The following is a 24,865-nucleotide window of genomic DNA, read 5'->3' on the forward strand; positions in this document are numbered from 1 at the left end:
GAGGTTTTATCCAATATAAGATTGCCGGTGTGTGTCATGTAGAAGGCTATTGAATTGTGTCCCACAGAAGGTTGGTTGTTTGTGTCCCATAGAAGGCTGCCGGTTGGTGCTCCATAGACGGCTGACGGCTGGTGTCCCATTGAAAGTTATCGGTTGGTGTCCCATAGAAGGTTGTCTGTTTCTTATTCAATCGGTCATTGTCTTCTCAATAATTCATTTATTTGTTTATTACATGTATTTATCTATATATTTATTCAACATACCAATATAAGATTCTTGAATGAAAATGAATGACGCAAATATTGTTTTTCACTGAGGTGCCGTATTGGATACAGGGTTACCTAATATATATATATATCCTTATGCGATAAGAAGTTGGACGTGGTTTGATGTTCGTTTGTTCCGTTGTTGTTTACCATGTTCCCAACTGGAAACATGACATTACTTGGATTGCCCAATATTTACATGGCGGGTGTCGTAGATGAAACAGAAGACGCCTACTCTTTCGGAACACCTGGTTTTATTCTCTTTTACTTCGTGTGTTCATGTTCTGTTCATTGTTTTATTGAATTTGAGATTGAATTTGAGTTTGAATTAGGATTCTGTTGACATGTTGATATTGCCTTTGTGGCTTTATTGCCTTTCGTGATTTCTGACATCGGTTTACCATTGTTCTCTATTACTGTACACGCCGTGAGGACTTGCTGAGACTATAGAGTCTCTGATGTACCACCAGCAACACTATCATACAACAATGAGACCTGACTAAAGCAGATTAAATGTTGTTGGGGGTATTACTTAGGTATTTACACTGAACTGATAACACACAATAGAATGCTTGTCGTATCCTACAAGGATAAAGAAACACGTGTTTATATTTGTAGAAATTGTGATTGGAATGTCTATATGAAGGAAGAATAAAAAGACTGGATCATTATACATTCATTCTACTGTTTTTCTATCTTCTGCGTAATTCCTATTTCTGTTAAAACGACGTATATTTTATCAAGATTTTATGTAAGTGTCAGTTGTATCTATGAAGCCCACTGTGTTTCTAAATTTTCCTCATATATAATTTCACGCTCAGATTCAAAACTCTATTGATACAACAACTACTTTTAACATCTATGTCTGAAAGAATTTTCAGTGGTAAAACAAGTATATCCAATATATGTTTAGATTCTGCACCAGATCTGGAATCAAAGGAATATTTTCTCTGCATGTATAATCTTCCATCTTTTAACATTCAGTGTAATTTTTCACCTGCGTGTCTCCTTTATAATGCTTAGCGTACATATAATAACTGAAGTGTAACCGGAAGTAGGAGACAGGAGGGCGTAACTTCAACGGAAGGTTGAAAAGCATTGGACTTTTCAACCTCGGGTTGAAATCTCTGTGTGTGGTTCTATACCTACATCATCTGGTTCGGTTTGCGTTTCTCAGGACCGTCCTGCGGTGCTGAAATAGTTTGTCCATGAGCAAGACACTTTATCCTAACTGTTCTATCGATCATCATGGCTGTTCATGTCCAATAAATCCAATAATCAAATATTGCAATATCTGTAGTGTTACTTGTATTCTATAAAAATAATATTTCCAATATTTCTACATATTCTCAAACATTCCAATCATTTAATATATTGTACATATATGAAAAAAAGTTGTTCTGTCTAAACAAATTGGGAGTATAACGTATAAGGACAAATATTGAAATAAATTTCTGTGCATCATGAATTGGCACCATGAGTTGTTACCCTATAAGTGCAGGTAAATATATTATGATTTTCAAACATTGGCAACTCTCCAAAGCATGCTTAACATCCTGGTCTGTCACTCTGTGAACACACCCCTCCGCAGGTGACCAAGAACCAAACGTAGTGAGTTTGTAATTCTTCGAAATGTTGTCTACCTTTGGATACCCTTAAGGGAACTCATTGTTCCTGGGCTGGCCTGGCATGATTCCATGATGTGTATACCTGAAAAATCAATACACAATTACGGGCACCCCCAACCGTCCGTAGATTACACACAGATTTAACGTACCGTTACTGTACGTACGTATATATATATATACACACGCAGTAGGTTTTAAATAGTAGCACAGTTTCTACAATTGCATTTACCTTCAATTAACTGTTGGGTTTTCCATTGTGAACTGGTACCGTTGATGCACGTAAAGCCTTGTCGACCGTACATTTTTTACCAAAACTGTCTTTCTACTTTTGGAGTTGACGAACTGGAAATAAGCACCCTTTGGATGCCTCACATCTTTTTGAATGTGCTTCTGAAGTATATATTCTGAAATGTAAAAACGTTTTACATTAGCATTTGGGTTTCATAAACCAATGTTGAACTTGGTGCTGAAGGAAGCGCCGTAAAAGTGCATAAACGTTTCAAGGGAATTTGGAGAATATGTGTCTGTATTAATCGATTTCAAGTTCAAGCAGAATTATGGAATCGTTAATACTAGAAGACTTGTCGGATAAAAATGCAAGAAACGACGGCTTAGATAGGGTAAGTATAATCCCAGAGCTAGACATTCGTATACAACATTATGACACAATTTGTGTTTACAAAAGCACCTGTGTGTTCCAAATAGCTTATATTTTTTTACATATGCAAACGTTCAGGATATCCTAGCAGCGGAGACCTTAAGGAAGATGGACGATTGTAAGATATCGTCAGGGTGTTAACTTTCAGTATTCCATTATAGAGACACCGATCGATTTCTCAAGATGAGTGTTCATCGATCTATCCAGTGTAAGGAAGCAGGTCGTGACCTCAGAACTAAATCGTTTGTATCTATAGGTAGTGGGTTATACTTGTGTGATGATTAAGGTTAACCTTGTGACGAGAGAGCCAATCGGTTATGCTTGCCTTCTCAGCAATCTCGTGACATGTTGCTGGTCCGGGCATTTTATGTCCCTGACAGGCGCCGAGACCTCAGGAAGAACGATATAGCAACGCATTTTATACGAGATATAGCCTTACACTGTAGATATAAAATATTGATAGGTGGGACAGAAACTATTTATGCGAGCTCCAATAAATCAATTTGGATCTCGGATATTGTTACACGGAAATGTCATTCCACTATATCGCTGTCATATAGTTATCAGCATTTATATATATGTAATATGCTGATACAGCGGGTATTTTAATTGCATTGCAAATATTAATATATACATATTGCTTTGAGGCCTTCATATACAACGCATATCACAACACCAATACAATGCTTAAGAGAATATGATACCTCTCGCATAGGTTGTGCTAGCCGTACATTTTCTTTTGTTTCCGGACAAAAGAGGTCACCACGAGCTCTGAAAAAGCCTAAGGAATTTTCTTTTATATATTGTGAAGACAAACATTGTCATGTAAAGAGTATTGTTTAAGGACAAGCAATAATGACAGAATGACACATATTGCACGAGACAATGCCAGAAACGACATAGCTTGTTTAACCGTGAAGAACTGTGCAAACTCCTATACATGCCGCGTTGTTAAACATGAAAACTTGATACCTGGTTTTATTCATTTCGAAATACCTGTTCTGGGACTGATAAAAAGAGTTTACACTTGTTGGTTAAGAATAGGTCATTTTGTTCGTAATTATGGTTAATTAGGATTTCACTTTCATTGCATGACCGATATTTGTAACTTCTGTTATCATTCCGACTTTCTTTGAGCGTATTTTGGCGTGGTTTGTGGTAGGGGACCTCCGAGTAAGCGAATATCGTGTTACGCGGTAATATGTATGCATCGACTTGTAATTAAAAATCTGTTATTGAAAAGTGTCCTTTATGTATGAGAGTGCCCGTGTTTTTGTGATTGCCTAATAATCAGGTAGTCTGGTATCGTGTTACTGTTTGTACTGCTCATATCAGTTACTGTATTTTAACAAGATATAATCAGGATTCCATTGTTTTTTGGGATTTTTTTGTGACTCAAATATTGTGTATAGTCGTGCACTTGATGTTTGATATCATACATTCCATTATCAATGTATCAATGTACTTGATACCTCTCTTTATTCCTGATGTTTACAAGTTTAGGTAAAAGAGCAGGGAAAAGGAATTAAATCTGTTATTGACATGTTTATGTTGAAGTACCTACATGTTATATTATATAGTAAGAACTCGACAGGATTCAATTTGAAGTGTATACCTGTATAACTGTTTACCTTTGTGATTAGCATGTAACACTAACACACCTGTCCTACTGTACGAGTAAGGGTTATGACACTGCCAGTTCGCTCTAGAGAAAGATATTTATTTATTTCTCAAAAGACCTGTTGATTAAAAATCTGGTTGTTATTTTGTTTTTATTTTTAGTAATTGTTGAAAAATATATGTAAATATTTTCAAAGGTTATTCTTATACCAACAGACCAACTATTTGTAAACAACAATATTTGAGGATGTTTGTTTAGTAAATACGTGTGACCTTTTGTCTTGAACTTTAATTCAAATACCATTGATGTGGCTAGGTACACATACAAGCTGCACAGTACACAAGAAAAACGGGTATGAGTTGCATGATGTCTTCTTTTTACCGAATTGTCAACTATATACGTCTGCAAAAAATAGTTGTATTTGTTTTAACATTCGATTACATATTTCTGCCTTTAAAGGCGCATGTTCAGACGTTTTAAATGTTTACCTTTTTCAGGAAAAAATCACCGATATCAGTTATCAGCCTTAATCAGAAACATATATGAAACAGCAGATAACTGGTTTTATCCATTACAAATAAAATTGCAATACAAATAAACAAACTATCCAATTGTCGTTAGACCTATTTCACGTTTATTTTGTTTCACGAATAACAGAACGAGCTAGGTGTATCAGTCTACTGTAACAGATTTTGTATGATACGGAAGGAATAATTTATAGTGACTTAGAATTCCGTGAAAGGCGAGAAGACGTGTTAAATATTGTCACCCGGCATCTCTGAATGTCACTGGAACATGTTGCCTTTACTGGTAAAATTAATTCATCAAAACTTTCAACGGCGTAGCATTTAAATGAGATCCAAACAACAACAGCAGGTGAATTTAGTCAACGCTTCTGCCATAGAACAATATCACAGAGTGTTATTAGCACAATATGCGATACTTTATTGACAATTCCACCCAGTGCCCATCTCGAGTATGACACAGTTACTATACAATTCTTGAATGAAATATCAATAATTAATTACTTTGCTGACGCTGATACACAAGTGTATTGGTTTTATCCATGAATGACACTTGATCGATTGTATGAAACAAAAGAGAGAGAAACATGATTGTATACTAAAAAAAAAAACTAAAAAAAAAAAAATGCGCAAATGTATATTAGAGATGGATATACATGTTAGGTAGTATCCGTACATGTGTAATTCAATGTGCTGTTGTGAGTGTGTACGTTCGATAAGGATGTTTAAGTACGTGATGTTAAATGTCCCATGATGGGAAAGCATTGTGAAGCATTATATTCTAAATACAATATCGCCGGTGTTGATCAGGGTGACGACTCCGGAACATAGTCACTGCTTCGTCTCCGGAGATTAGAGTGATACGTTTACAAATTTATCTGATTATTCATTGTACCTGCACAACACTAAATACCACAAGGAATGTATATCTTAACAACTTATATTGACGCTCTTAAGAATGACCCTTAATATACACAAATCAATTGATCAGCATTTTAAAGTTATTTAATTGATAGACAAATATTCTAATGAGTTCGTCAATTTAATATAGCTTTGAAGAGTCGGAAAGATAATTTTATGATATGAGGACGGTAACCATCCAACTTGATACCTTAATAAAGATTATATATGAATTACACCGTAACACATTATTTCGCATATACGTATGAGAGGATAAGACAGGCATTAAGATAGAAAGACTGGGAGAAATAGAAGGATATATGTGACAAGTTGAAAGAAATTTTGCAATGTCTCGATATCGACATGGGTCGCCACGATATTCAATACCGGGATATGAGTATTTAGATATACGGGAAACTCCAAGACTGGTGAGTACATGGTATCTCATTCTTAACAGTCTGCGCCTCTAAAGGTTCTCAGCATTTGCTTAAAGAAAGCTCCACTCTTGCACTATCATGCACAGCTCTGTTTGTCTCAAGAGACATTCAAACATACGTATATTTCGTTATCACTTTTTTCTTTGATCCCGAATTGAGTTGTGCTTCCTTCTTTAAATTATTTATTGATACCCTGCCATTAAAGTTCTAAAATTAGAATCATAACAGAAAATGTATAAAAACTACATAAAGAACATAATTAAAGTGATATTTGACGGCAAGTACCAGACCACGTGATCAGGAATACCCTCGCGACTGAGATGAAAGAGAGTACGTGGTTTGCTCTCTCTCTCTCTCTCTCTGGCTCTCTGACTGTCTGTCTCTCTCCCCTCCCTCCACCCTCTCTCTCTTTCTTTCCTCCCTCCCTCCCCTTCTCTCCCCCCTCCCCTTCCACCCCCACCTCTCTCTCTCTATATATATACACACACACACATATATATATATAGTACATACATAATCAAAGAGCTTGAACGCGTATAAATTTTGTCGTTATGATTGTACATATCTTTTAACAAGTTTATCTTTTTTCTCTCTCTCTCGCTGATAATTCTACGAGGACGAAACCGCTATATATATTACCTGGCTCTGTTAAATCCAATTCTTCATTTGTTTTGATATGTGCTCTGCATTGAGCGTCTTTTGTCAAACATGTTTTCCCTACCAGGTTTTTGTGCTCATTAGTTCGAATATGTGTTGTAAATTATATAGCTTTTGTTTTCAATGTGAATAAATTAATTTGGTTGGAGCTAATCGAAAATACTACCTGGCTCTCTTCAGTAAAACAATACCATCTCCATTATGTAGTTAAACTGGCGATGAAAAAAAAGTTTCGCTTATTCTAAAGTACGATGTATCTGTTTTACAATTCTAATATGCCTTCTAGGTAAAGTAGCAATTGTAAGCTAGGAACAATCCGTCTTTATAAGAACGAAACATTTTTTATAATAAAACTTACGAAAACCACTCGACCTTTATCTTAAGTATCCTCCGACGGTCACGTGAACATAATAGTGTATTATGCATCGCAGGAGCAAAATATTTATAAAGCTGGTGTTCGAGAGGGTTTCTGGATGATGGCACGTGTTCCTATCTTTTGACGTAAATATATTAACCCCCCCCCCCCCCCCCCAAAAAAAAAACAACAAAAAAAAACAAAGTTTATATATGTAAATCATTTGAAGTTCTATAATAAAATCACAGTACAACATTACAAATACATATCTAATTTAAGCCTGTGGACTTATAATTACTTTTCTGAATACTCATATACAATACTCAACGTAAGAATTGATAGCACACCTTGGTAAGAAGGTTCTCGTTAAACCGTTACACCTCCCGGGAGCAGGGTTGGTATTTGTAAATATAAATCTCAGACACTCCGAGGACATAGCCATATACAGAGGCATACGTTTATCGGTATGTGAAAAGGTTTTTGAGACGCAATAAATCTCATTACTGAAATAATACCGCTAAACTATTGAAAGTATTGTCGAGGGAGTAATCTTTATTTACATGTTAAATCGCTCCCTTAAAACCAGTAAAGTAGCGACACTCTGAGCTCAGGATGTCGCGTTTATTTAGCACAGCGAATGTTGCTCTGGGGTTCCGGAGTCCGATGTTTACCTCGAATAATAGAACCTATTCATAACTCTCCGAGACCTGTGGCTTTGTATAGGTCAATATTCAATCAAAACTTGTTAATAACTTATTAAACATGGCCTTTAATTCATTAAGTGGCCCTATTGTTATAAGGATCACTGGTCGATGGTTAGGTAATAGAGTACGTATCTGTATCCGGGGGCAGATCAGGTGTACATAAAGCCCTCTATCGATCTCTCCCTGGAGGAATTCAATTAAATATTTAAAGTATGCGAGGTGCTATAAGAAGCTTTTATTGGTCTATATATATTACACAAGCTAAATACACAAACTGTCGAACTCGTGAAAACGTTTTTCTCTTATAGAATCAATCAAGCACGTGCGACTGCATCTAGTTAAACATACTTTCTATCACTTGTTTTCCTTTCTGATTTATATACCAAGCAGGATATAAAACACCAAGAAAACCCTCATTAATAATCAATATTTCATCACAATTCTATAACACTATATATATTTTTGGGGAAAGCATCATTGAATCAGAATGTACACATACATATATCACTATATCAGCGTTTATCGTCTGAAAGGAGTTTTCAGGATTTACATATGTCACATGTGTCATTGCCAGAAAGGCAAACACGGCATTCATTGAAATATCCTTTAACAGTTTTACTGTTGAGTAAAGTTGTGTAGCGATTGGTATATTCTAATCCGATCATTCTTCACGAACAACGCCACAAACATGCTTATATAACCAATTTTAAATCGACTTTATTGGATTAAAATAACTGAAATTTACATATCAGTACCAAGGCTGTAGGGTTTTTAATTTAATCTTTTAATCTCCTATTATAAACACAAAAGATCAAACAAGACCTTCTTTGATTGAAATTAATTTTCAAACTGTGCACAATCCTAAGTGATTTACCTTTCTAACGTTTGATCGTAAATTACGTTTATATCGTTAACACGTGCTTTCATATGACTTGTTGCTTAACCAGGCTTTGAAACGTAACAAAATGACGATTTAAATACTTAAATCTTTTTCACGTATCGGGAAAAAAGTATTTTTTGGTATCAGAATGAAATATTTGAATATGTTGTAAGATTGTTATATAATGACGGACATTGCAATCGTTTCAATACTTATCAACCGTAGTTACCAATCGATGCAAAAAATAGGTATGAGTTTCAGAATGCATTCTCTTAAAATTTTTTTAGTCCTTTTGGAAAGAATTCAAAAGTGGACAAAACTGATTGACATATAAATATTCCTTAGTTAAAAATGTCGGTATTTCACTGCAACATTGTTAGATAGATATTACAAGACAAAAAAACTTGTGACTGAAACAAATTGTTTACATAAATCAATTATTGTATGTTATAAAAAAACAACTTTTGATGCGACTTATGACTGTACAGTACACAACAACATGACACTGTTACAAGGTTTTGACTTTATAAGAAAACAACATATTTGTATTTTTATATTTATCCGTCTAAGTATTAAAACATCAATAGACCTGGCCCCACTTGTATAAAACATCTCAACTTGAGATTTCCTCAAGCCCAGATTTTCTTCAGCTTATATCTCCTTGAAAATATCGTGTATGAAAATTTCTCAAGGAATTTCAGGACATCCTAGCCGATGCCTTCCTCCTGTTCCTTGAGAAAATTTTATACAAGCCGTTTTTGAGGAGATATCAGCTGAGGAAAATCTCGACTTGAGGAAATCTCAAGTTGAGATGTTTTATACAAGTGGGGCCTGAACTTGGTTTGCATTAGATGTAAAGCTTAGATAAATAATGAACCAGATAGGAATGTTGAACTGATGTCTTTTATTCATGGACCATTAAAATCTTCAGTATTTCTGCTAATGAAATATTCGTTTCCTTAATTAGACAATCAGAAATCGTGAAACGTAATTCAATCCAACATGAAGTACCTACCTTGTACACACGTTAATTCATTTCATGACTACGTAAGCCTAAATAAGGTAAATTGAATTGTCTGTACTACAAGAAGATTTGTCTGTGAGATAGTCGGCGGGTTCGCGCTGTATAGAATTGTAAAACCGACAAAATAGAACAATTACTTGATTTGTATATTATATCTGAAACAAAATGTCATTGATCGATACTGATTGGAGTATTTCTGACTATGACATACATTTACAGGTGCGACAGCTCAGTCAATACCGTCATTGATCCGTACCTTTAAAACTGTGCCCTAAATAGTTGGTCCAGCCAATAAACGTATAAAATCAAAGTAGAACAGTCAACGAGCAATATTTACACAAAACTCGCTTGTATTTTAAATTGGACGATAAAATGTATATGGCGTTTTTATAAAACATTAGTGAGATGGTATACTCCATCAGTTAATCAACTAAACACATTAAATGGAAAACTGATGTATTAAAGAAAATTTGCATTTATAATACATTTATATCGATGACAGACGATAAAAAAAATTATCTCGATCGATCGAATCCCTATCTGATATGTGAAAGTTTACAACAGAAACTAACCACGACTTAGGGAAAAACTCCGACATTTTACACCTGTCTAAATCCGCCTCACATGTATTGAAATGTGTTGAATATATGCATTTTCATGAAGCCAAATAATTGCAGATTTCTTTCATTTCTCACAAAATTATATATGCAAACCCAAAGAGTGCACATTTTTTTTTACCAAATCTCGATTTAGATAAGTTAGATAGGGACTGAAGCAGACAAAACACAATTCCAGTCGCTCATTGGCTGATGGAACTCATCAAATTTCAAAATGCCCCCTTCCCCCTTGTGTACGTGTCTTGACTACATGTCTGTTAATTGTAGTCTTTGCTATGTAATTTTCTTTGAACCCAGACAACTGTCATTTACAGTACATGCACGTTGAACTTCAAATGTTAATCTTGTCAGCTAAATTGCTCCGTATTCCCATAATCAAAAGTGATTGAATGAGTTTCACGAGTCGATGTGTTTTGTTTGATCTTTTTTTCTTAAATTTCAACTCCAGCTATGTCCCGTCCGAACTTAAATAATGAAGGATCTCCCTAATAATTCTTGAAGAAAATCTCTCTCTCTCTCTCTCTCTCTCTCTCTCTCTCTCTCTCTCTCTCTCTCTCTCTCTCTCTCTCTCTCTCTCTCTCTCTCTCTCTCTCTCTCTTTATTTCATTATTACTCTGTCTGTCTGTCTGTCTGTTTGTATATTAGTTGTATGTTGCTGTCTGTCCGGATGTCAGTATATCTGTTGGTATATCTGTAATTGTAACTACTACGTAATACGCCTGTAGGGAAATTGAACACAATGAGACAAATTACTGAATGGACAAGATGACCTTTCGAATTTAATATTTGCAGCAGGATGAATTGAAAGAACACTTGAGGAAGTTGGGGTTTTATCGAGAGCCACCCACCCCAGAGCTGCTTAGAGAGGCACAGGAAGTGTACCACAAACTGAAGTGGCAACCACCGGAAGACGAGTATGGTAGTTCTCTCCCGTGTCCCCCCTCCACATCAAAAGACGCACTTTTGGACGAAGATGTTTTAGATGAGCTGGATACGCATGCGCTCGAGGTAAAGCTGCATGAAAAAATGCTTTATTAATTATCTCAGTCATTTCAATAGAACAATCCAAACTACAGTTGGTATATCAAACATTCTGACAATTACAAAACAGCCAAAAAGACTCGTTCTGGAAAAAAATCGTAATTGCAACATTAACGAGAACGTATTCCTGTTTATTTGAACAAGTTAACATAATAAAGTCCATCGCGTCTACTCCGTGCCTTCAAAATTTCATCAAATTACAGACAAAAGATGTCGCAAGACAAAGTATAATGGATATCGCTTAACACTTAACTTTACTTCTATCCTGCCAGACTGGGTCAAGCTACCTAACCCATCGTATAGCGCTATTAGTGGAATTCCTAATTCGACCTGCCGAGACAGACGTGGAGAAAGCAAGAGTACTTACAAGGTAATGTCCCTTGAAGGGCACTGTGCATTTACCTCATAGATTGAACGTTCACAAGACACGCGACATAACCTTTAATGTTATAAGCGTTGACGTTTAAACTATGAAACATGTAGCATTTCGATTTCTTTCGCAGTCTTTGTTATTTGACGGATATGTAGGTGTCAAAAATTGTCATTTGATTTCCTTCCACCTAATGCGTACTCATACAGATGGCTTGCCCGGTGTCTGGACGATGATTACATCAGAGATCTCCCAAGGTCCACATGGAGTCACGCAGAATCGACCGCCATGTACCTGTGGAAGCTGAGACGACGTGAAATCGATTACGATGAACTTTTCCACATTCTTTGCAAGTAAGAATTTCTGTCATTTGCATTTGGTTTATCAAGGATCGAACGTTTCGCTTAAATTCTGTAAACAACCTAGCTAGATTGCTTTAAAACACATGTATTTTCTTTGAGTATCGTAAAATAACTTATCAGTTATTCTACAGTATTGTCAGGGATATCGACTGTATGCTTATGGCTTCTTCTCTGTATCGCACAGTATTACATTGTAGATGATTGAGGTCAACGATACATTTTGTAATCACATTATAACATAATAGCTTCCGACAATTTATAGTTCTATTTCTCTCTCGTAGACACGCTGGATTGAAATGTTATGCGGTGACGGGGTGTGTCCGCAACACTATCAAGTATGAAGTAGGAGATGACTTTAAGGAGCAGAAAAAGACATGGACAGTAGTTCTTTTGGACGGCCAGTGGCGAGTGATGGACGTCCGCTGGATCTGTGAAGCTGCGTATGGCGTTCTTAAAAACAACTGGCGGCTGATCGAAGACGAGAATGGCAAAGTCAGCCAGCGTCGAGCCATGCGTGAAAACAGGGGAACATTTAAGACGCATGTTAGGTTCAGGGATTACTACTTCTTGACTGATCCAGAAATGTTTATCTACGATCATTTTCCGGATGACGAGAAATTCCAGTTGTTGGCACGACCACTGACATACGAAGAAGCCAGAGACGCAGCGGCTTTAAGATCCGACTTCTTCAGGCACGATCTTTATCTTCGGTCACATCCTACGTGTCGTGTGCACTGCCCTGACGGAACGGTCACCTTTGTACTGGGGATGAAAAAGAAGAAGAGTATGGCATTTGTGTATAAATTGTATAGATCCAAAGGGAGCCGAGAGATTGCATCTTCGTCGCGAAACACTTTGGATAGATACGTGTTTCTAGAGCGCGACATCGATGAAGGAGATATCAGGGCAACAATCAGGTGTCCAGTCGAAGGTCAGTACCTGTTCGAGTTACACGGAAGCGAAACCAACGAAACACACCATGCACTGTTAGTTACATACATTATAGAATGTACTGGAACATCTGCCAGCTGCAAACCTCTACCACCAAATATGAGACAGGAATGGGGTCCAGGAGAGGACACTAAGGATATGGGGATGACCGCTGTCACACACAAAAAAGGCGAAGTAGAGGCTGAAGACGGAGATGCTGAAATAAAATTTACATTACAAAAAGACCTCGAATTCCGTCATGACCTTATTCGTGGAGAAAAAGACGAACCTGTTTCTAACCGACATATCATGCATTCGATAGAAAACGGTAAAATGGCTATCAACTTGAGATTGCCAGAACCCGGCGAGTATTCATTGAATGTTCTTGCTAAAGAGCGACATAAGAAAACCAGGTTTGCACCGGCATGCAGTTACCTTGTAAGCTGTCAAGACGAACCAATACAAACAAAGCCTTTTCCTGACATTGAAGAGGGAAATCATCTTGGACCAAACGACGAATTCCGGAAATTAGGGTTTTCCGAGGAAGATCCATGGCCATCATACATAAGTAACCTTGTCACAGGTGAGTTCCGAATGCATATAAAGAGACCCCCTGGAGTGTACGTGTTTGCCACACTTGTATTTGAAGAAGGCCTAAAGAAAGAGGCTTACGACAATTACGTCATGTGTGACACACAGGATGACACTGTAACCATTACAAGTATTTTCCCTAAGCATGGATCATACAAACTCACAGTGTTTGCACGACCGCCAAATATCTCCAGTTCTGAAGGGATTCCTATTTACGTTAAAATCATTGATGTTGTTCTCCCTACACTAACTGGAATGCCGTCTCCAATCCAGACCCCCGCACCGACTTGGTGTTTGGGATACAGGCTTAAGGCGCCGCGTACCTTCTACCTCCTGGCACACGAGGTACACAAAGTGTCCCTGGCGATGCCAGAGGCTCGAATGATTACAGTGAAAGATCATCCTGAATGTCAGCTGAAGCAGACGGACGGACGATTCTGGGAAGGATACGTGCGGACGGGGCCACCAGGAGGTGTAGTGGAGATCCTTGCGTCTGGCCGTACAGATGAAGTTCCATTTAGAGTTTTTACATACGAGGTATGTCTGTTCGTTAAAAAGATATATTTGGTCTCGGTCCTTTTATACTTCCTAGTGTGGGCTTTACTTTTGAGACATTGTAGCACTTAATCGTACTATATCATCTTCAACTTAACTTTGAATGCTACGTAATACGTAATTGTATGGAATGCTATTTCAGGTTGTCTCTAAAGAGGACTCTCTACAAATAGAGATGAAACAAGAACAACTTTTCCAGAAGGCACTGGACGAGCTACGAGCCCTTGAGGAAGAAAGTACGTATTTCATTGGCGATATGAGAACAATCATGCTGATCCTTTTCAACTGGAGATTATTTGGATAATTCATGAACCTAAAAACAAAATCTTAATAAAGCTTTCTTGAGTTTAACAATATCATGGTTTCAATATATCGACGATTTACGTAACCTAATATGTACATAAAATTTTATAAACAAATTATACATGTTAGCGTCTTACTTTCAGAGCAAATGCGGCTGACTCAACGTTTAATGCAGGCAATCAAACAGAGAGACAGAACAAAAGTTCTCAAATGGGTGACACGAATGAGAGAGGTGAACGCAGAGAAAATGGCGGCCGAAATTGCCAATGGCGAAGCGGTGTTGAGAGAATTAGAAGTTGAGGAAGGCATGTACAAAATCATTCAGAAATATCATAACATATATTCTTGTTCATGTAGTATTTATCCATAGAAAACATTGATATTTCCGTCTCCTTTGTTAAAACCACAGTTAAAGCGACATATTCTTCTGCATTTTACATGCCAGCAAATTGGAGGAATTCTCGCATCATCAAAACTTCTTTTTCTGGTGTAAGGTTTCACTACGACTGGATTTCTCATTCACTATGCATTTTTCCATTCCACTGATATTCTACACTAGAAAAGTAGAGCATACCATGGGCATCTACCAACCCTACACGGAACTCATGTAATAGATGCCGAATGACGACGGCCACACTGTATCAAAGGTTCACAGAACTTTGTAAATGCTATTATCGAATTCTCCTTTCGAACTATAGCCTATTTCCCAAATGTAGGTCGACTTCTCCTAATGTCTCATGTCCATTGAGGACTGGCATTGTTTGAATTTATCTCCGGTTTCTAAATCGAATGTTTATGAGGCAAACGACGCTTAGCTACTGTCCTTGTGTGTTTCAGGTTTCCTTTGATATCAATATCCCTAGTTTAATTGGTTTTGAGTTGTTAAATTATAATTGACACTTATCATTTTTAAGTATGAAACAAAAATGCTTCACAATTTTATGTGCTGAAGTCAACGTTTTGGCAGTTATGATTGCCATCTAGTCATATATATTTTGTTTCGTCATTTACAGGTGGGAAAATGAGTATGTAAAACAATGGTTTGCTTGACATGAATTCAATACACCCTTTAAATGTTTACGGTGCATCGTTATAAGATTAACAACTACTCTTTTATCCATATCACATTGAATTTGCAGTGGGCACATTTCTCCTCCTTGTTCGACAACTTTTTCCCATGAGTCGACTGACCTTTGTAATAAAAATAATTATCAGCGCATTGCATGTTGAAAAACTTTAAGCTTATGACATGGAAGGGGTTACTCTCCAAAACATGTAAGACAGATAATGGGGAAAGCGTTGCAAAACAATCTATTTAAAAAATTTAATAAATCAAACGATGGAATGTTGATTTTTTGAAAGATCTAGAAATTGACTCTATTTCCGATAAAGATATTGAGAATTACAAAAACATACAAATTATTTATATATTTGATTTATATGCAATCACAATCTAATTGCAATTATTGTGTTTACAGAGCGTATGATATGTCGAAAGGAGTTGCGAAGAGCAACTCGGGCCTGTGAAGGATTAGCTATAGAAGCGGCTCTAGATAAATGCCGAGCACTACGATTGGAGGAGGAAGATGGCGACATAACTTCAGCAAAGGACATTCTCGCCAACGTGCTGGGTAGAACAGGTATGACGTCGAAAAATCTTATAAGTTAGTGCTACAGTTATTCATAGCATATGTTTAAACAACCGGCATTTATTTTAAAGAGCAGTTAGGTGTTTTTATGATCCTATTTATTTCAAAGGTCTCGTAATTTAATTCAGCCCTAATATTTTAACCGTTTCGAGATTTGATTTTGTGAAAATTATAAACAATAATACAACCATTATTTAACAACTGAACATATGAAAGTTACTTTACTGGAAATCTGTAACATTTGCTTTTTAGTTCCGAAGCAAGAACGTATTGAACCTGTGGTCGAAGTACCTCTAAACAAAAGTTTTGAAGCTGGAAATAGAAGCTTTGATGCCGGAAATAGGAGTTTTGATGCGGGAAACAGGAGCTTGGACGCGGGAAACAAAAGTTTTGACACAGGTAACAGGAGCTTAAATGATACTGCCCCAATACATCTTGTGAGCAGGAACAAAGGCTTGCATATCTACGTGGTACAGGACGACCAGCTCCCCATACCGGACTTCTCGTCAGTAGGTGAGTCACCGATATGGAACGTTCATATAACCATAAGTTACATAAAGATGGCTTGTATCGCTTAATTAACCCATTGACAATTATATAAGTTATGAATGACCTTATCCAACTGCTTAATTGCCGCTTCATGTATATTCATAACACATCCTGCTGTTTGGTGTGACCAGATGAGTTTATCTTTAATGGTTGTATTTCAGAGACAATGACATATCGTACACGTGCAATACCTGATTGTGCAGGTAGAAACACCTGTCGCATGAGAGGGGGTTGTACAACCAACTATTCATGTAAAGGTACAACAAATATGTGTGTTTAACATATCACGTGACTATCCATGTTGTGTCACGTTGTGATTTACATCTTATCTCCCCAAATCACTGTCACTTACAAATACAAGGCCAGTTCACCACGTTTTTGCCATTATTCTCAATTTAATACTACTACTACTGTACAAATATTTTACATGAAGACAAAGTTTTAATATTAAAGAATGATCGTTCAAATGACGTTATACATCAAGGCAGTTACCTTGACTGGGCTTGTGATTGTACCGAAAAACACACTGATCTCACATATCATATCTCATCTTTGTGTATGTATAGTGCATTCATATTCAATAAATCCATTTACATTCATAACAAAAACATTGTGTATTGGGATATTTTCACACTAATTCATATCATACCTCGCTTTGACAGTTCTTTTATTTTTTTAAATGTTGTATGATTGTATGTCTTCTTGATTGAAATTGGTTAAAAATTACTAAATTTTGGAAACTAATGGAGTGTATTAGCTTTCCGGATGATGGCACATCATCGTACCATTCATGTTGAAATCTCGAAAAAGGTAAAATTACAAACACCGTGAAAATATCCCAGTTTTCAGTTTTATTTCCCCATCAAATCCATTTTTTCTCATCACATTAATAAGCATATAAGCTGTCTTCCTTTAGTATTTTTGCATTTCGTGTGACATTGTATATGATACAAATAGAGAACGACATTCTGGATAGCCGGGAGGAAAACAAAACGGTCGAGGAGAAGGAGGAGAATGAAGAAAATGAAAAGAATAGTATCATTAGTTTAGAGGCAGATGATGACATTGATCAATTAAATACATCAGACTCTGTAACACCATGTGTGTTAAATACAACAAGAGACGCTTGCCTTCAGACAGAACAGTCTAGTTCACGGCCGGAGCAAATAGAGCTGAACGGTTCTGGCGGAGTTCACATCTACATCACCCAGACAGAACAGGTTCCAAATCTAAACACTGTAGGTAAGGATGACGCTTTGTATTAAAAGGCTATTTGTAATGAAAGCAAGCCTGGTATTTCGACAACCACGTGCCAGAACTTAGGTGGAGTAGGGAGCTAAAGGTCAAGGCATTTATCACGAGGTTCTTCATAGTTGTTCATTTAATTTCTATTGTCATTTATGAAATCCAATGTTTTTTTCTTTGATTTCATTTTCATTTGGGTAACATGTTTTATCATTCATGTTTATCTGGTTGTCGATGTTTTCTCCATCAATGAACTTCGAGCGCTGTCTGTAAACATTGAAACATACATTGTAGTGAATTTTCATTGTCATGGTAAAAATGTCAGAACTTGTCAGTTTTATTTGTTGATATCCATCAAATGATGTCATTCACATTTCCATTAGTGTACTATTGTTTACCATGAATTATTTTCATTTTCATGACTAAATTATTAATTTCTGTCACTTTTATTCGTTGTCATCCGTCTAACGATGTCATTCATTTCTCCGTCAATGTTTTGGGACCACCGTCATCCAATGTTAACATGTAGCGCTATGACTTCAGTTCACTGTTTAAAACGTAGCTTTTGTGGTGTGAAATACTCGGTGAAAGTCGTAAAAATCCATACAAACAATAAATATCTCAATCAATATAAACTCTTTTTTTGAACAATCATATCAACGGTATGCGGAATATCAATGAGAATCATCGAAAATTACCCACAAAAGTTCTTGTTTTATAAAGTATTGTGTGGTTTGTGTGAGTTTGATGTAGAGCTAATGTTTTGCTACCTTGCTCCGCAAGTCACCTCATCTAACAAATGTTTACAGCGTGATTTTATCCAACAAGATTGTCAGTAGTCAACATTAGTTCAGCTTAATCATAACTAGTATTAAAAACAACAAAAAATAGATCAAGTTGACAGCTCCAAAGTTTAGATTTCCATCACATTATAAATACATTATTTCTGTTTGGTGTTTTTGATAACACTCATTAAGCCTGAGTGAAGTTGATCCTATCTCTTATGTGATTATAGGAATTGCTCTTTAAATTTGAGCCAAATGATATATTTCAACGTTACATAATAACCATCTAAAGAACTGTAATAGGATCAATAGATTTTGTATACGAATACAGTAATTATTTAGTTGAAAATATTTGTCCCACCTATCAGATGTCACATTTACCCAATCGTCTCAGTTAAAATGGAATGATTCCTCAAGATACGGACTTAGATTAAACGCATTGAATATAGATGTTAATTCAAGCTGCTTTTTGTAAGAATTAAATGCTGTTATTATGTTTTCCTACAGATAAAGCCTCAAATGACATAATACGATGGCTACATGTAAAAGATGTCAAGATCGAACGAAACGGGAGATGGAAAAAAAATTGAAATACACTTTTTCTCGGTTTTCTTTCGAATCTCGCTTGTATTATACATTACTTAATGCATTTCCGTTCTTCGGCTGACATTAATTTCAATAACTTTCTACCATGTCCGATACTGATAAATAGAAATGTCCCAAGCTGGTATTAAGTACTTTCGATATGATTCAGGCTTAATATGGTATATTCGATTCAAGTGCAAAGCAGGGTATTACATAAGTTAAATGTCATGTACCAATGAGCTTTGGATAGATAATATTAATATTTGGTAACGCTATATAACGCATTGATGATTTGTCTTTAACACAGTTATATATATTTGTGTGTGCATACCTGTTAATATATTAAACATCTTTGATATTAGAATGTAAATAAAGTTTTTAACAAATGTGTAAATATGTCGTTATTAATGAAATTATAATCATATATAGAAACATATTCAGATGTAACCAGTATTGATATTTTAATAATTGTTACATATTTAAAGGCAATAGATTATCATGGTATACCCGAGGAAGTGCCTGTTGAAATGTAATTAAAATGCTTCTCATGTACGGTAGCGATACTGGTATGTCCGGGTAATGGAAGACTAATATGTATATTCTAATCCCACCATACACTTGTATATTTAATGTCAATATCTATCTCTTCTAAAATACCATATTATCCTGTCATCATATATTCTAACGGATTAACACTGATTCCTTATGTAGTCAACCTAGATCGATCCCTAGGGCGAGATAGTGGTATGCAGACACTTCGAGACGACAGCGGATTGCATTTTTCACCAGGTAAAGCTTGCAGTTACGTAATAGATTCCGCCCGGGTAATGGTATCAGCAGCGTTTGCTATTCATTCCAGCAAGTTGTATTTTTAATTTTCTTTGAAATTAAATAAAATTTAATAAAAATAGATTAATATCAGAGGACAATATATGGGGTGAATTCGTCAACATCATTAAGTACACTACTGCAATATTTCGCGTAATTCTAGCGTTCAGTTTTACTTACCAATCTTAAAATTGTTTGTATTCTTTCATAAATATTTGATGAAGCAATCTTCACGAGAGACGTAACAGACTACAAAGCTTTTACATCATGATTTTATTAAAAGTATTTTGTTGAACTCATTGGTACATTTACCTTGTCAATGGTATGAACAACTTAACCAGTGTTCACGATATTGACATATGTAGGCTCTGATATTAAATCACACATGGCTTGTTCACGTGATAACACATTACTGAGGTATTACTTTTACTCCAGTGCACTGTGATAGTGTTACCCGCATGTCTTTTATTTTTAGAAACGTCTACTCCCCGGGAGCCGCTTGATCGTGTCACGAGTACACCAAAGAAAGGTAACTCCTTCATACAGACCACTCCCACCAGGATATCAGTGCCAAGCATGTACAGCTCTATCAATAACGATGATGAGGACGAGAGAAATCCAGCGAAGGGCGAAGCTGAAGAAAGTTTCAGAGCAGCAGAAGACGCGCTCAAGGAGTTGGAGTTAGAAGAGAACATGACTAAAGGTAGATTATGATGGGTTTTCTCAACACATCGATAGCCAGCAACACTATTTAATACAAAATATCGACATGCTTTGTTTAATCATTTTAAGCTATCAAATATGAATCGACCTTTTTTAATCTATCGAAATGTACCCAAACAGTATACAATGCCGGATAATTGATTCAGTGATATCAAAGTTTGAAAGGTCTTTGGGCTAATTACTTCAATTGCGAAAACTTATGTACGTTTTTTGTATGCGCTTTCCTGTTCCGTTGCTCCTTTCCTTGTTTTTACATGCTCTTGTTTATTGTTAACATTGTTTTCTGTTCTTATTCTAATTGAAACTGTCTACTTTGTTCTTCGACTTGACACGTTAATATTATTGGGAAATATTCTTCTCATTTCTTTTTAACCTTGTTATTTTTGAGAACGTTGCATGACGCTTATGGCAGTGTCGTCGATTAAGCAGATGACGTTTATCCTTCCTAAACACATATCTATTTATTTCTTTAATTTTTTATTTGTAACTTTGTCGAGGTATTCCGTGTGAACATTGTCTGAACACCAAACATCATTGTCTAAACTTCAAAAGTTTCATTTTGTTACTTATCCATTTTCATTGTTTTTGACACGTACGCAGTGAAGGGTATGGTGAGGGAAAACATGCGATCGGCCAGCAGATTGACAGAAACCGAGACACTGCAAGAAGCCATCAACGACTTCAAACGCATGAAATTACCAGAAGAGGATGGAGATCTTTCATTTGCTGAAGATCAACTCGAAATAATGTCCTGTGCTAAAGAAGGTGAGGTCATGGCTAGATGTAAATGAACTTCTAATTGTCTTTTTAAATTCGATTCTGTTAAATTTTGGCAGTTAAACTGACGATGTTTTCGTGCATGTTAACTTGAGTCCAGTCAACACGCTACTGTTACTTGTTTTGATAATATTAAGTGTATATAATAATGAAGAATATGCTAAAAAGTACGTGTGTTTATCACCTAAATACCGTCTAACAAGTTACATTGATTGCGTATTCCTTAGTTAAAACAAGTTTAAAGAAATCTTTAAACTCTGTCACTGACGTCACACTTTATATATTTCATTGTAGTAAATACACAACAAATCTGGTTCTACCAAATGAACATTGTTACGAGTTTACTGTGTTTTCTATTACAGCCTATAAGAGACACCGGTCCTGGCGGTCTCGGACGATGGACGTATTCAAACATTACTGGAAAGTGATGAAAGACAAATCTGCACGTGTGGACGAGACACTCAATGACGATATAGACCACGAGATACAGAGATTACGTCACATTAACACCATGTGTAGAAAGATGGCCAAGGCAGCAAAGAGTATCGGACGCAACTGGGAAGCTCTCATTGAAAGCGAACAGAGCTTTAATGAGATCCTGAACGAACAACCGGAAGTTAACAAAAGTCTAAGCGAGGACCTCGACAACACAACGTTACTTCAGCACGAAATGATCGGCGTCGAAACAGAAATGAAAAGTAAGTAACATAGAATTACAAATTGAGTAGTCGAAACTATTGTCTGTGTTCTTCAAAAGTTTACAAAATAATCCATATCATTATTTATCATTGACCTAAATTGTCACTACCATTGGCTGTTTTCCACGGGATAGACATTTCATTCGCTACATGACTAGTATTCACACCACAAAACAAACCAAATCGTGAACAAATATATTCAATGATTTAATTTTTTTTATATTTTGAAAAAGGTGCTTTCGACGACCTAGCAGCATCACTAGATCAAATGTGTGCATCGATGATAGGTAAAGCAGAGATATCAGCAAGGGAACTTGAGGCGGCAAGGTATGGTGTTAACATATTTTCATGTGAATTCACATTTTCCATAGATAACAAGAGCCGCCTGTTTAGATAATGCTAACTAGAACAAAAATTATGGTTAAACTAAGCAAATTGGAATCAGCATCGTATTTCTATAGTGGTTTGGCTAAGAGAGTTATTTTCACGAACATTTCAAGTATATTTCGGTCGTCTAAGCTAGCGTGTTTCTGTACAATTTGAGTGGCAACTATCATGAATTAGACGTATTAGTTGGGTACGAATCTAATTTGTTATACATTTAAATATTGTTAAGAAATAAAACGATATTATTGTAGGATGGACATGGAGCGAGAGTCACTGTTGGTCGCTCGGTCTGATCGTGAGAGGGCAAGATCACGATCACCAGGTCGAAATGTTAGATCGACCTCAACTTCTCCATCACGAGCCGGAAATACCAGACCCCGCGCCAAAGAACTTGCCATTAAAGCATCTTTCTACGCGCTTCGTACTAACATCCTAGAGGAAATCCGAAAGGGAAACGAAAATGTGGTAAATATTGCTGATATTTATGTAATAATGACGATAGGTTGGACACCCAATAGCAACATATAGCAAGCGGTTTTACAATACAATAATAATAAGCATCACATCTAGTGTTAATTACACTATCTAATATCTAGGAAAGAGCTATGCAAATTATTATACCTAAAGTAATACTGTAAATGACGATATCAACATAAAGAAATCATTATTTTTTTCGTAAATAAACGTATATATGAACTAATAATGGTGAAATATACATGTATTGTAAAGAATCCGCATCAGTCAACAAACTAATACTTGCACAAGCCCCCTTATTAGCTACAAACTCAAAGCAACATATGTCTTGTTCGTTGTTTTTAGGAATCTTACAGAAACTAATAGACATAAAGACCACTTTTCCCTTCTTCATTGAGTTGTCTTTGCAGATAGGTTTGACTGTACATCCGTTTTACTGTTAATATGTTTAATGAACGCAGAGAATTGTCAGACTTAAATTTTAATATTTTCTAGGAGGAAGAAATCCGACAGAAGCTTGCGGAACTACAGCGCCACATGGCTGACTTTCAGGGAGGCAACAATTCATCTAGGAATGATTCGCTTAACGAAATGTTCAGTTCATGGACTGCGAAGTTGCAGTAAGGAAAACAAAACAATGAGTGACACTCCCACTAAGTGGGGCAATCCGTCCATATAAAAAAGTCATACAGGTTTTAAGCAATTCACTTAAAGTAATATATATCTATATTTTGTATATAACCAGGAGTAACAAACGAAAGATGACTGTGATATGAAAAATAATAAATCGTTTTATATACCGATGTAAACCAACTTCATGCGCATTGCTTTGATATCAAACGTCTCTCTTGCAGATGCCATGGCAAATAATTTTAAACCAAATGGTAAGAAAACGAAATCGATTTATCATAATTTGGTTGACCATCCGGCATTGAAAGATCTACAAGGATCCTTTCAGTTTAAAGCATTTTATATCGGCTATCTAGCTCGAACAAAACGTAATTTGGCACGAGGTAAACCTTTTCCAAGAGGCAGTAAGTAAAGATGGTGCCTTCTTGAGAGTATGTCACAGTCGTATACAAAGAATGGTTAAGCAGTAATTGTCTACGTCTTTTAACGAATACACGTATACCTCCTTTGAACAGTTTCCGGAACATGATAAATATATATAATTAAATTAAGACAATGTCTCGGATTTAAAGCAAAGAGATACAGTAGTGAGGAAATTTTGAACATGGCCATAAAGTCATCTTTACAACTTACACTATTACTTATTTCAGGAAACAAATCATGTGTTGTTGGTTGTTTTAAGAAATAATGCCTGATAATAAATTAACTTTTAACATGGTTACCTAATATAAACTGCCTAGAATTTTAGCAAACAGCAAACATGGCCTTCACCAACTTCAGTGGAATTTGATTAAAATATCTATATGCATTAACTAGCCGACAACATATAATTAAAATGTCAACACTAGGACGTAAACTTAAGGTGTATGTAAACTTTTGCTCTCTCTATAGTCTGTACACTCGGCATATCTCATTCGGTGTGTTCTATATTTTGCAGTTTATATGTTCACTATTGCCTTCTAGAAATTAGTATCGCTTGTTTATTTAAATGTTTAGTACGTCTGCAAGAGAAATTATCACCAATATTTAAATGCCGCAGTCAGCTGTATAACACATATTTCACTGGCACTCGATATATGATTATAACAACGCACTGAATTATAAGTTAGTCC

General features: G+C 36.1%; 1 protein-coding gene across 1 annotated transcript; it reads left to right on the forward strand.

The window, feature by feature from the left end:
* Positions 1-2,451: 2,451 nt before the first annotated feature.
* Positions 2,452-23,747, forward strand: LOC132558320 (uncharacterized). The gene is made up of 18 exons (XM_060222867.1): positions 2,452-2,514; positions 11,067-11,279; positions 11,585-11,682; positions 11,892-12,035; positions 12,326-14,102; positions 14,263-14,356; positions 14,567-14,728; positions 15,902-16,063; positions 16,325-16,585; positions 17,579-17,863; positions 19,948-20,025; positions 20,540-20,767; positions 21,388-21,552; positions 21,927-22,262; positions 22,496-22,589; positions 22,901-22,944; positions 23,011-23,114; positions 23,619-23,747. The coding sequence occupies exons 1-18, from the start codon at positions 2,452-2,454 to the stop codon at positions 23,745-23,747; spliced, it is 4,437 nt and encodes a 1,478-aa protein (XP_060078850.1).
* Positions 23,748-24,865: the final 1,118 nt, after the last annotated feature.

This window comes from Ylistrum balloti, unplaced genomic scaffold, assembly GCF_031769215.1.
Source record: "Ylistrum balloti isolate Yb309-2 unplaced genomic scaffold, AGI_CSIRO_Ybal_v1 Utg370780, whole genome shotgun sequence".
Classification (NCBI taxonomy): Eukaryota; Metazoa; Mollusca; class Bivalvia; order Pectinida; family Pectinidae; genus Ylistrum; species Ylistrum balloti.